This window comes from Oenanthe melanoleuca, chromosome 2, assembly GCF_029582105.1.
Source record: "Oenanthe melanoleuca isolate GR-GAL-2019-014 chromosome 2, OMel1.0, whole genome shotgun sequence".
Classification (NCBI taxonomy): Eukaryota; Metazoa; Chordata; class Aves; order Passeriformes; family Muscicapidae; genus Oenanthe; species Oenanthe melanoleuca.
The window spans coordinates 138821848-138835714 of NC_079335.1; the positions used below are offsets into that span (position 1 = coordinate 138821848).

General features: G+C 38.5%; 1 protein-coding gene across 4 annotated transcripts in view; it reads left to right on the top strand.

Annotated features, from left to right (window-relative positions):
• DIP2C (disco interacting protein 2 homolog C) overlaps positions 1 to 13867 on the top strand; it is a 306400-nt gene that overhangs the window by 269084 nt on the left and 23449 nt on the right. For 3 of the 4 annotated variants that reach the window (XM_056484528.1, XM_056484530.1, XM_056484527.1), the window contains 3 exons: positions 411 to 581; positions 7083 to 7112; positions 8810 to 8871. In XM_056484528.1, coding sequence (XP_056340503.1) covers positions 411 to 581; positions 7083 to 7112; positions 8810 to 8871 — 263 coding nt within the window. The remainder of the gene's footprint in view (positions 1 to 410; positions 582 to 7082; positions 7113 to 8809; positions 8872 to 13867) is intronic. The other variant, XM_056484531.1, reaches the window with a different exon arrangement.

The following is a 13867-nucleotide window of genomic DNA, read 5'->3' on the forward strand; positions in this document are numbered from 1 at the left end:
AAATAAATTGAATCTTGAGATACTGATATTTATGATGTCTCCAGCCTTTACCATCCTCACTTAATGATTTCCTAATCAGGTTTTCCAAGTCTAGACATTGCTTCCTGTTTGCTGTTATTCACTGTCATCTGAATTAATTTGGGGAAATAGCATTCCCTCCCTTCAGAATTAGCATGCCCATAATTTCCTATGTGCTAATGTTGAGATGACAAGCAAGTATGTGCTTCTTCAGCTATTAGAGTGTCATCTGGCCATCCGGCCTCCAGGAGAAATGGAAACTGTACTGATACCTTAGCCTCTGTTCTGCTGTTCCTCTTGAATCATATTACCTGCATAATACACTTAAGAACTTCTGTTTTGCATTAAATCTGCCCATTTGTGGCCTTTGTTACATTCTGACTTCTTTCTAGGCAAGGGGACTGGACCTTTCACGTGTACGGACATGTGTAGTAGTGGCTGAAGAACGACCTCGGATAGCTCTTACTCAGTCATTTTCAAAGTTATTTAAAGACCTGGGTCTCCATCCACGGGCTGTCAGCACATCACTTGGCTGCAGAGTTAACCTGGCAATATGTTTGCAGGTAAGATTTTTCACTCCTTAAGCTCAATGCTGTTTAAGGAAATGGTCTTCAGTAAGAAGCATTCATTGTATTTCCTTTGGCTGTTTGGTCGTAGACCTACTAAGAAAACGCATGTGGAACTTAATGTTCTTGCATACACAGGTAGTAAATTTCTGTTACTTTGTCAACAACTCATCCCTCTCATGTTGCAATCATAGCATTTATTCTGCCCATGAATATAGTTATTCAGAAAAGCACCTGGCAGTGACAGAACATGTACTCCGTACTCCAGAGCCAGTATGTAATCATGTCATGTAAATGACAATTTCAAAGTGTTTATTTCAGTATGTTACAAGATGGATTCCTTCTCTTTGTAAAATACTTCCAACTATTACTTGTTTAGCTAGATAGGTATTTTCTGCACACAAGGAAAATTAGTTTGCTATTTCTCTTCTGTTTTGATCCTCTAATCAGAAGAAAAATCCCAAGGATAATATAGGATGTAACATGAATTCTTCAAAAATCTTTACTGAGTCATGATTTTAATGACTGATGGAGCACTGTAGCTATCTGGTCTGAATTTCTGATTAGCATCTAGTTTTTCAACCAGTGATAAGTATAACAAGCAAATAGTTTTATGTTGATCTACAGTAGGGTATTTTATCTTTGAGGACATTATGTGACGAAAGTTAACTTGGCTTTTTTAGGGTGTTCCATTTTTAATTAATTTTGCCTTATTTCCAGTTTAAGCTCATCTGGCATTTTTTATTCTAGAATAAGAATCTCATTTCTGTCATGCATCTAATACACATCTTTATTTTGATAAATAGATGAAGAATCTTAATACATGCTTTCCTAATCTCTGTCTCATTTTTGTGACTCTTGATCTCTTTCTATCCTTCCAAATCTGGTTTTAGAGTTGCACATATTATTCCTCTAATAATACCATAGGTGTCCTACTCAGCTGTTATATGTTTTTTAATTTAATAACCTTTTAAATACTAAAAGAATCATCTTCTGCATTGCAGCTGCTCTGGCTGGGAAGTTCTATATCCATTTGGTCATGTGCCATGTCTCTAACCTCTTCAAAGTCACTGTGTCCTCAGTAGGACTTGCCTGTACTCTGTGTGGTCCATCCTGCATTTCAAATCTGGCAGTCACCCCTGGTTTACATGAAAGATTTCTCATGGAGGTCACATGGATATGTGCTGATACCTGCTTCAGTGTGGAAGTCAGAACAAATCTTCTCAGTGGCACTGCAAACAAGCATCTGCCATTCTTTTTCTGATTGTAAATATAAATATTTTTTAAGCCAAACTGACAAGTTGATGTTATGGGTTCAGCACAGAGCAGTATGTCTGTGCCTGCTTTAGCCTCTTGCCCTTTTCAATGTTGCCAGGATATGAATACAAGGAGGTGTGCCACGCCTCCAGTACTGCTTGCTTTCTCTCTGACTGCAGCAGAGTATCCCTACAGCCTAGGGTGTCTTTAATTATTACTGTCAAGCATATGACAAGGCAAAGCTGAGCAGGGTTAAAAGTCATTGTGTTGCCCAGAGGTAGAGTTGTTTGGTTTGCCATTCTGTAATTGCTACCATAAATATTCTCCAGGAATAAAAAAGTTTTAGAAAGGATGGGAAGCAGGGAAGTGAAGACAACTTCCTTGGAAACAGATCAGGATGGGGCCTGTCAGTTCTCTCCTGCAGCTGTGGTGGAGCTGCTTCTGAAAGACAACTCAATTTTTCTGGCTTCTGGTCCTTGGAGGTACCAGACATGAAGGATGCTTTAGATTACAAGGGTAAATTTTTAGCTGCAGGAATTTGCTTTCCACTAATGAAAATCTCCATTTTAGATGTGCACTGATCTCTGGATGGTTCATGGTGGTTGCTTCACTTATAAGTCCTTAATTCAGGACAAATAATAAAACCAGGAGTACTAAGCAGCAGAAAGCCAGGTGCAGTACCAAGGTGTGGCCTGTTGGAAGTAACATTGTGTTTGTTCTGCCTGGGAATATAATGTTTTTCATAGCTTGCCTGTGTGGAGCTGTGTTTTCAATTTGTGACTGAACATGTTGGTTTTCCAAAGCAGCTATTGCTCAGAGACTGGCTGGACATTGTTCTGCTCAAGGGGGATGATGAGTGACTGCTTTTGCATCACTTGGGTTTTCCTCTTTCCTTCTCTCATTAAACTGTCTTCATCTTGACCTGTGGACTTTCTCACTTTTGCTCTTCCTATGCTTTCCCTGTCCCACAGGGAGCTGGATGCTGACTGGGTCAATCCACTGCAAACATGAAGGAAAGCTGACTACACTCAGAGAAACTGGAAGCCCTAATCAGCATGGAGTTAGGCTGGATTATGGCTTGACTACATATATCTGCCTTTTGATTGTGTTAACTCCTTAGCTGGATTGCTTCTTAGATGGTTCTCTATAGAAATTCTTGAAAGAGTTGTTGAATCAAACTGTAAAAGTGGCTAAATCTCTGAAGGAATATTGTTAATGATAGTGCCTATGGATTTAGGAACTGCACAGAATGAGAGCCTTGAGTGAGATGGTTAAACAGTCTGGCTGATTTTTTAGCTTAATGTCAGGCTTTGTTGAGTTCTACTGAGATGTGACATCTCAGCTCACAGGACAAACTAAAAGCCAAACACTGTCTAAAGGGTTGTGTGGCTGGAATGGAGGAAAGCCACTTCAGGACAGGCAACGTTGTCCTCCCAAACGGAATTGTTTTTGAAACATTTGAGCTGAGGCTTGTTTGGCAAGTTTTAAAGGTGTTTGAAAAATTACTAAAGTTTTTTACTTGTAAGCACTACCACAAAACATGTCATTTTGGTGGAGAATATAAAGATAGAGACTCGTGTGTTTTGAAGCATCTGGCAGTAGGCATTGCCAGGGACTGGATACTGAAATAGATTGAATGCTCTTTCCAAACTGTCTGGAAGTTTATGGCTAGTGGTATTTCAGAATAGCTTGTGGGCTACTCTGTTTTCTCAGCTGAGGAGCAAATTAAATTTTAATCCTTCATCTACAATATTCCTGCAATTAGTATTGTCTCTGATATGTTCCAGAAATGGGTTATAATTTCTGGATTCTTCACACTGCATAAAACTACTTCTCAAGATATCTGAGTCAATAGCATCTGTCTTTGCTTTTTTTCTTCCAAATTATGTCATCTATGAGATCAGCACGTGGTTCCTGGAACCCCATCTTCCACAGGGATAGTGGTGATCCAGCCTGTTCTGCAGTGTTTCTAAAATATGTATCTACCAACCAATCACCTTACTAAACAGATGTCAGCATTCTGCTACTGACCCTTACCAGCAATAAAAGCCTATCCAGGTTTCTTCTCTGTGGGCTACCTCTAATACAACATCCTTGATTTCCAATTTTGTGGACAAATCCAAGACTCAGACGTTTAAAGGGAAAAGTATCCTGAGAGGTGTCCAGAAAGCTTTTCCAGTTCACCTCTCCAAAAAGAATAGGAGGAAGGTGTATATGTACATGTGTGTGTCTGTCTGTGTGAGCCTGCATTTCTGTGTGTGTCTATATAGCAGAATTTAACATTTTATTAAAGATTACCTTGAAAAGGAAATCACTGTGATAATCTCTTTGGTACAAAAGAGTCTTAGTCTACCAAATTATCTTAATTTCCGGGTTGTGATCACTGACAGACTAATGCATTGTCATTTGTATTAATTTCCTTTCAAACTGAGAGCAAATTTAGTATGTTTCCTTTGATGTTGTCATTTTGGACTAGTGCTTTTGAAAATAAATAATTCTCTCCATCTTTAAATACTGTTAATATCTGACCTGTTATAGCTGCATAGCCACAGACAATGGTTCAGGGATTAGTGAGATGAAAAGATGATCTAGCATATTTTAATTCTCATTAACTAGCATCTTAGCATTCAAGAGAGAAGAATAGATATGAAAAGTAGTTGGTTTCTTACAACAGCACAGATGGTTCTCTAGGATTTTAGCTGATTTCCATTTAAACACTTGGAATAAATATTTTCATTTTATTCAACATGCTACTCAATTTCAGTTGAGGGAAAACTTCTAGAAGTTGTTAGTTTTCCTTATTTAACCCTGAGAATGTACTAATAAATCTGTCCAAGCTAAGGAGAGCAGGATTCATCTTGCTTCTTTTCTATCTCTTCTAACTGAGCCTTTAACGTTTAGTGAGTTATCCCATACCCACCAATAGTCAGTGGAATCTCAGAAATAATTCAAGAGACATCTCAGGAGTCCATCTGGGAATGGGATCCATCACCATCAGGAGATCCTTCCTACCCTATACTGCACACTTTCTTCTTTAAAGGCTGAAGTTACATGAAATGTACCCTTTCCTCACTGTCTAGCAAAGGAATCTTTGTTACTCCATTTAGGACATAAAGTTAATATTTCTTTTTGCTGAGTGATAGATCACACTCTCTGAGGATCTTCCATATTAAAAGTAATAACGGGTAGGTGTGCAAAGAGTGCCACAGGAGAGCATGCACTGTGTCAGAGGTATGATTCACACTTAGCAATACTACAGCCCTGGGTGAGCTCCCTCAGATTCTGTTTTCCCACCTTTTCCATGAGTCATGCCATGAAATTATTTTCACAGCTCCAGCTGCTGTGCTAGCGTGGGTGATATTGCCAAGTGCACACCAAAAATTCCTTTTCTGAGCATCACTGGAACAGAAACAGACTCAGAGTAAACACTGGGGCCACATGCTTAAGTTAAATAATACCCAAAACACCAGTTATTTTTAAATTCTTAGGATTTCTGGTAGCCTAGTTCCTGGTTTCTTCCTCTGAATGGGGAAGTAGGGGAGAGCATGCAGCTTGGCCTTTGACTTGAGTGGAAATTAGGTATGCACCAACTCTTGGCATGTGGTCAGCCCTACAGCTGACTTGTTGGGGTGGTCCTTCAAGCAGCTTTGACCTGCAATGTTTTCCCAGAGAATAAAAGCCTGGCATATTGCTGAGATTTGCTTGGATGGTTCACCAGTGGCAGTCTGTGCATGGGCAAAGATTTATTTGGTCCAAGAGATGTGACTTATGATAAATCCGTTTTCAGATAGAAAATTCTGCATGTCCCATTTTGTTTTCTTGAACATTACCATGTGAGTCCTAAGTAAATATCAGATACTCCAGAAGTTGAGTTGTTTTTACCCTGTTACCAGCATAACAGATGCTCTCTATCTATGTCTCTCAAAATAAATGTGCACAGATAAATTGAGTCAGTCATTCTGGTCTTGGCTTAGGCTCTGCTTCCTTTGAAATACTTTTCAGAGAATTCCAGCTGCATCTGGCCACAGGGACGTTGCTGATAATTCAGCTGCTGTTTCTCAAGACATTCTGTAGTTAAAAGCCATATGAGATTTTGGTGCTCTCAAAGTTCTTTCTCCACCTGCAGTATACTCACAGGCAATGAATTACATAACTGCTGGATTTCAGTAATTCCCCTGCTTTCTTGCTAGATTATTAGTAGTACCATTTTGGGGCATCAATGCAATAAGCAGATTTCATCTTCCTTTGCATCCAGAATAAACCTGTCTTAAGGTGCTGCTTTGGCAGCTTCTGCAGTCTTTGACTCTGCTGGCATTCAGAAGTCTGATGAGAGGAATGTGGGATGCCAGGGTTTTCAGAGCTGTTTGTTTTCACAAGTTGTAGGGCAAATCCCACAGCAGCCATCTGGTGTCAGATACTCCATGTGATAGTAGTGCCTTAGGACTAGTCACCACTGAGGATTTTTTGTCTCTTTGCTGAGCTATCAGTCATGATGGAGAGCTGATGGGTTTTTATCAGCTTTTAGTTTTACTGTTCTTTATATGTGTTACACTGTTTACCATAACAAATAGGAATGAAGACATATTGGGCTCTGAAGTTACTCCATCCATTTATGATCTTCCAGTAGTTAGATTATGCACCAAGCCTTGATTTTATTTCACTTTAGGATCAGGTTAATCTGTATGCAAGAAGGTGTAAGTATTTTTCTCTGTTGTATACTAATTTTATTTATTTTTTTCAAAAAGAGAGCTTACTTTTGATTTCCAGAGGACATCACTTAGAAACTTCTGTTACTAGTAAAATGGCAGACCTGGAATTCTCAATGGAATAAAGTGCATTAAAATAGGAAGGCCATAATGTTTAATGACTTCAAAACCAAAAACAATAACAAAAGAAAAATCAATATGCTAGACATGTGTTTTCCACTAACAACATTGTCTGTAGTGTCCTAAAACCATTTAAGTCTGTTTGTCCAAGGTTAGCAGTCTACAGCTGTCTCTTCTGTTGCTCTACTAAAATGTTGACACCTCATTTTTTACTTTTTTTAACCTTTAATGGTATAATGGTTAATTTGTAAAATTCCTGTATTTGACATTGTTTTTCTTTTTATTTTACTCCCTGCTTTTTGCATTCTCCTCTTTTTTTTTCTCCCACCCTTCATTCCCATTTTTTATTATTATTTTTGTCTTGTGTTACCTTCTTTCCTTCTCTCCCTTATCCCTGCTACTCCTGCTGCTATAGCCTCACAGGCTGGGGAAGCTGGCCGAGCAGGTAGGGGATTTTCCTGTTCCCTCAATACCCACCTATCAGCTTCCAACAGTGGGACAGACTAGAAATTGAGTCTGGAGATTTGGGAATTTTCAAATCCTTCGATAAAATTATAAATAAGTCCTGTATAGCTTTATCTGGATGCAGGTTTCATCAAATATTAGATGCCCATTGTAACTATTTCATTCATGCTGAAAATAATAAATACCATAGTGATTGTCTTTGATTTTCAAACTTGACTGTTTCCATTGTTTTACAAATCAAATCAGCTTTAATTTTATTTTTAAAGATAACCAATTTTTCCTTGGTTTTGTTTTTTTCTTTTCAACATTGCATATATTTTGAATAAGTTCTCCACTCAGCACTAGTCTGTTACACTGCTGAGTTTACCAGTAGACTGAAAATCGTGTTGTTAATAGCTAGAGAGGATATTGTACCTTGTATTGTGTATAACAAGCTAAAGAGGCTAACATGCATGTGCAGCTCTATTACTCCTGTTCTCCTCTGGTGGTGGGTGATGATCAGTACCTGTTCAGTAAGTATCAATTGGGAGTGGTAACACTTTTCCCCTGTAGATACAAAAATTAGCTATTTGTGAGTCTGGGTTGCAACTTTTAGTTGCAAAAAAGTTGTGGAACAATCAGCCAGCCCTGCAGAAATGTAAAATTTAGCTCTAGACATTCCTAAGGTGAAGAATTATGCTCTACAGTGTATCTCAAATGGGACAGAAATTACTAGGAGCTTATGTTGCCTGCTGGTTTAAGTAGTAAACGTCTAAATAACTGGTAAAGGAGTTAGTGCATCTGGAGTTTACCAGGTCTAGGAGAATTCCTCTGCTGAAAAGAAAATTTCCAACGTGCCAGTGTTCCAGAATGAGGTTGTGCTTTTCTTCTAGCTTTGTGCTTAGCTGTAGCATGAGGTCTGCAGCAAAGACCCCTAGCCTGGAGCATTGAGAATTCACATGATGTTCAGTGGTGATGAGTTTGAAGTTTTGGATAAGGGCAGATCATAGCAGGCTGCAAAATTGCAGAAAAGCTGTGGGTGGAAAAGCCCAAAGACTGCATCATCTCTGCATGAAAGGAAACTAAAATTAGTCTGCCTCTTTTCAAATAACTAAATATTGTGACATAAAGCAAGGGTTTAAATTATGCAGTGGAAGACTGAAAAGGATCACAATAATTGCTTAACAGACCTTCAGTCCAGATTGGTTCATGTCATGTCATGCGTGCTACCTTTACTATCTTTAGCTTCAAGTATATTCTCTGTTGCATGTATGGAAGACTCAGTAAACCATGCTTCCCATTCCTGACCATGTGCTTCTGCCATTAAACTGTGTCTCCTCAGCAATTTCCGCCTTCCTTTATATGGCAAAATGTGTTTAACATTTTTTGTATGTATCCATGTGCTGATTACTTGGCCTTTTGTAGCAAATAAAACCTCTGTTGACATGTGTTGGTTAAGTAGTCTGACTGCTTGATGTTTTTCTGAACTCCAAGGTGACAAGTACCTGATGGTAGGTATGTTTCCAGTGCTTGTTCTGATTCTGTAAAGCTGAGCTTTGGTTGATCAATACCTTAAATGTAACTTGTCATTTGATTAGCATAATTAGCACTGAAATGAATGTTTGGTTATTTGGGGGGTAAAACTCTTTTTTCCCTCCCAGCCCTCAGGTTCTGATTAGCTGATGTTGTTGTTTACAGGGAACATCTGGACCAGATCCCACCACAGTGTATGTTGATATGAGGGCACTGAGGCATGACAGGTCGGAACCACCTTTTTCTTTTTCTCTAATACACACAATTAACAGAGTTTCTTGCAAGAAAGCTGCTTACAGCACACTTCATGGACCCTGGAAACCTCATCAATAATTTGTGTTGACTCCTACCAGCGAGCAGACACAGACATTTATATTGGTTAATTAATTTTACCACTGATAAAACTGAGGCCTCTGACATCACTACTGCATGACTAACAAGATTCCTTGCCTTTATTGCCATCAAAATTTCATGACACTTGTATTCAGGTGGTGCAGCCTTGCCAGTCCCCACAAACTGGAATCCTGTTAGCTTCACAGAGGTGTTTCTCCTGGCTTGGCAGCTTTTTGCCTGTCAGGAGATCTGGTGGGGTTTGCTGCAGTTCTTAATGCTGTAGGACCATGAGGGGATGGATTATTTGCTTCAGCCACTGTGAGCAACCACATTCTGTAATTGTGGGTATTTTTCAGTTCCATCTTGAGTGTTAGATATGGATACAAGGAGTGAGAAATAAAATTTATCACTCAGTGGTTGGAAGCAGGTTTGAGATCTCAGGTGTGAATTTAAAAAGTACCCATGTACATATGTCAGTTTTCCAATACTCTGGTCATGAGTCTTTTTACAGAACTATAACAAACCAAGAAATTTTCTATGAGCTTTGGAAAAGGTGAACATTTAATTAACAGCCCTGGTTCCCTTAAAAATCATTATCCAAATAGGGACTGTCTGTGTTCTTTTCTTTCATCCTTCTTAAAAGCTTAACAGAGAATTTGTTCCCCAATTTTAGCTCTATCAAAGTGACCAGTTCAGCTTGCACAGTACAAACCTCAGGGCACTGCAGGTCCATATTACCCACTGGGTGGTTGGGTCAGATAGACATGTAGGTATTTACTTGTTGCACATGGAGTTTGGCAGGTAGAAGAAAGGAGCTGCAAGATGTTTGACTCATGATTTCTTTATTCCTTGTGCACACAATGGTTTCAATAATAGCACTTATGTTTGAGCTATCCTTTGGAACACTACTGTCTGTATAACCCAGCCACAGAAATTTGGTGTTTCTGGCCCAGCAACTGCAGTAGTGTGGAGACAGAGTCCATGGTCATACTCAACTCAGAAAAGAAAAAAGGCCTTTTCTGTAGAAAGAGAGTTTAACATTCACAGTCAGAAGAAGTTATAAATAATAAAAAAATATGTTTAGAGAGAGGAATTAAGATTTACTGTTCATAAAAGTTGCATAAACCATGGGTATACTATTTCCCTGCCTTAGCATGTCATTGAGAAATAGGCATCATTATCAAGATCAGGCTTTGCAGTGTGATAATTTATATTTAGTGACTAGTTCTACAGAAAATGAAACATGATCTTTAGAGCTGGTTCTCATATTGTGTTAATGTAGATTTTAATTTGATGGTTTAAAGCTGTGCCTCATTTACCCAATCCTGCAGAATTTAGAATTAGATTAGTGGGTCATAAATTAAGGGAGAAAACAACTCTATTTGACATAGTCTCTTCACACTTGCTAACCATTTCTAACCATTTTAGTGGAACTGAATGTCCCTATCACTTAGCAGTATCTGAAAGATCCCTGTAAATATCTGTGAGACCATAGAGTAGCAACCCACAGAGTCTTTGCAGGCCAGCCAGTCCCCCAAGAATATGAACATTTTACACTGTACACTTAATGTGAGAAAATGTTTTTCATAATATTTATTTTAGAAGATATTTTTCAGGGTCTGAAACAGACTGAACATATTTTTTTTTTTTCAGTGATAAAAAAATGGTGTGACAACACTATAGTTGCTTTAAAAAACAGCTGTAGTTCATCTCTTTGAGATTATTTAAGTCCTGTCCACATCCATAAAGATTAATAATCAGCTTCAATACAACTATTTCAAGCTCATCTAGTAATTATGTGCTGCACACTTTACAGCTTATGAAAATGTCATTTTCTTGTAGGTGCTTAGGTCAAAATACCTGTGCTAGGTACGATCTGTGTGGACTTCTAGGGGTGGTTATTCAGGCAAACTAGATGTTTCTTTCCTTCCAGCTCTCCCTGGATTTGGTTGGTTTGCTTCTTAGGTCAGAGTAGAGGTTTTCAAACACGTTTTTGTGTGTGTCCCTCTGGTTTTGAGCTAACAGCCCATTGGTTTAGCTGCTGGGACTCTGGCCATAGTACTGGACTCACCTGGAGGTTCAGGAAACTTGTACCAAGGGGTGTGAGCACTTGGGCAGTGATTGGAGTCAGTTCTGACACTGGAAAAAGGTTTGACTGCCTGGCTGTGAGCACCTAGTGCAGCTCTAGGTGCTCCAGCTTCTCAGGTAGCATCTCACATGGAATCACATATTGTTTAGCCCTGAGGAGTGTCCCAAGCACCCCAAGATGTCTCCAATGGCATTAGACACCTATTTTTGGAATCTGAGTAGTACAAAAAGCAAGAATATACAGCAGTGGCTTACTGTTGGTGACAGGATATCAGTATCATTGTACTGGGCATTTTACTAATTTTCTACAAATCAGGGTCCTCAGCATGACCTGAGGAAAGAGTGAGCAAAGACAGGCAAGTCCCACACAGACTTTTAATAAAAACCAGGAGACTCCTGAGTCATCTACCAGGTGGGTGATGTGCCCCTGCAGTGCAGAGCAGTGCAGTTTGCAGAGATTACAGAGGTTAACTCAGGTCCAAAGGAGAGAGTAGGTGGATTAATGCTTCCCAGCACATCACAGCACAGAGCTGCTGGCTGCTCCTCCTTGTGCAGCTCAGGCCATGGCCATGTGCCCAGGGGCATCCTTGGCAGAGACAGGCAGCAGAGCCCTGGGCAGGAGCACCCAGTCAGGTCATTGCTGCATTTCTCTGCCTCTGGGAAGGCAATTTTATTCCCCCTCCCCTGCAAAAGAGGAAAGTAAGTTGAAAATATTTATATTCTTGTCCTGCTTATATCCTGCTTCTAAAGGCCTGGTTATAAGATTGTTCAATCAAATTTTTGACCAGTCATGCTCTCCTCAGAAAACTTTTCAGGTGGTTAAGCACAAGATGCCTAAATATGCTAAAAGCTGAGAAGTGTTTGGAGGATAAAAAAGGGAGTATTTTCTTATCATGCCAAAACACCATTTACTTGAAAGATGGTGGCTTTTATGCTGTTTACAGCTCTTTGTACCAGTAAAGATGTAAATTTGAAGCCCAAGCATCCCTGGTTGCTAATCCCTACAATCCCTATTTTTCTAAGACAATATGTACATGTGTTTATAAAATGTCCAGCAAAAAACACATTTCTGATATTAAAAGAAAAAATTCACAGCTTCTTCATCCTTAGCAGCAGCTTAGTTTCTGGTAGAAAAACTATTTATTGGCAAAACAAGCCAATCCATCAAGCTGAGAATAAACCAAAATAATTCTTTCTCATCAACAGGGCAAAATATTTTCAAGTGTTCTGCAGCAGATCAGGCTGGATTCTCCAGTGTTTCAGTTATATTTGTAAACATCCTAAACCATATTTTTTGACTTATTCAAAGCTGTTTTCAAAATATTACTCTTTTAATCTGATAATATATATTTTGAAATTACCTTGAATTTGAAACTAGCAGGTATGAATTAGAAATAAAATGACATTAAAAATATTGAAATATTTTGATTGCTTTGAATTTTTTCTTATATTTTCAACATAGGATATCTAGATAGCTGTACCTTTCATATTCTAAATGTTTTATAGAGAATTTTCTCAGAAATTTTAAATAGTGAACTGAAGGATCTATCTGGTGACAGCTGAGGGAGATCACTGATCTTCTCCTAAAGTTGAAACTTCATGCAAATCCTGTAAAGATAGATATCCCCTTGCATTCTAATATTCTTTTCTATATCAAAACCTTATCCATTAAAAAAATATGCAAACCACTGTTCTGCCCTAAGTGGAGCAAGGAATGATCTACTTTGATATTGAAGTTTATTTTTTAAAGGATAAGAAAAGTAAAAGGAAACATATTCATTGCAATCTGTCCACCCCCAAAAGCAGAGAGAAATGTCACCAGTCTTATTGTTCAGTAGCAGCTAGTGACAATTTATGAGCTTTGATGTAGTGGAGGCTTAGAGTCCCAGGGGGAGAGCCACTAACCTAGTCACAAATGTTTTGATGAAGATTTAGGTACCATTTTGCATGCATTTGTCATAGACAGTTCCCCCTTAATTTGACTACAAATTGTATTTATACAAATTGTATTATTGAACTGCATTGACATTTTGTATCAAACTGGGCAAGAATGAAGACTTTTAGCCAGTGCTGGTAAACACTGTTTTCTATTTTATTTGGTGTAATTTCTAGTTTCACACATGCAGACACACTTTTCCATCATGTCTTTCTTATCCTGTCTTCAAGCTTCAGTATATCTTTTGGTGAAATAATAGGTGCATTAAATGATCTTTTAAATTATTCTGTTTCATCTAGTTATGTCTGTAGGGTAATAAAGATAGGAAAATTAATTTATTAAGCACTTTGGTGATTTACTAGAGTTCCTTTTGAACTACATGTGATAGTGAGCTGCTGGGATAGACAGACATGGTGAGGCAGCTGGCACCAAAGAGGGACTCAAATCCAGGTATGGGATATTGCCAAACAGACCAGAAGCACAAAGATGTATTTGAGTTCAAGTTATTAATTTTTTAGTCTGGCTGTTATTCAATTTGTGGCTTGTGATATCCATAGTCTTTCATTGAAATGCACCCACTCCATCATTAGGACAATTATTTTACCCTGATTACCTCTTTATTAAAAAAGCAGTCTGTGGAGCTGTACAAAATTAGGTGTCTTTTCCCTTGTGGCCACTGACATCTTGGAGTGATGCAAATTAATGTAGCTCTTAAAAACAAAATTACCTTGTATATACTTAGTCTGTCATTAGCAGACTCGATTTCTTAGGTGGTCATTTGTGTGATGTACTAACAATAATAAGCAGGTCTTATTTTTTGTTTTGGATTCCAAGAGTATTCAAAGATCCCTGAACTTCCTTCAGAT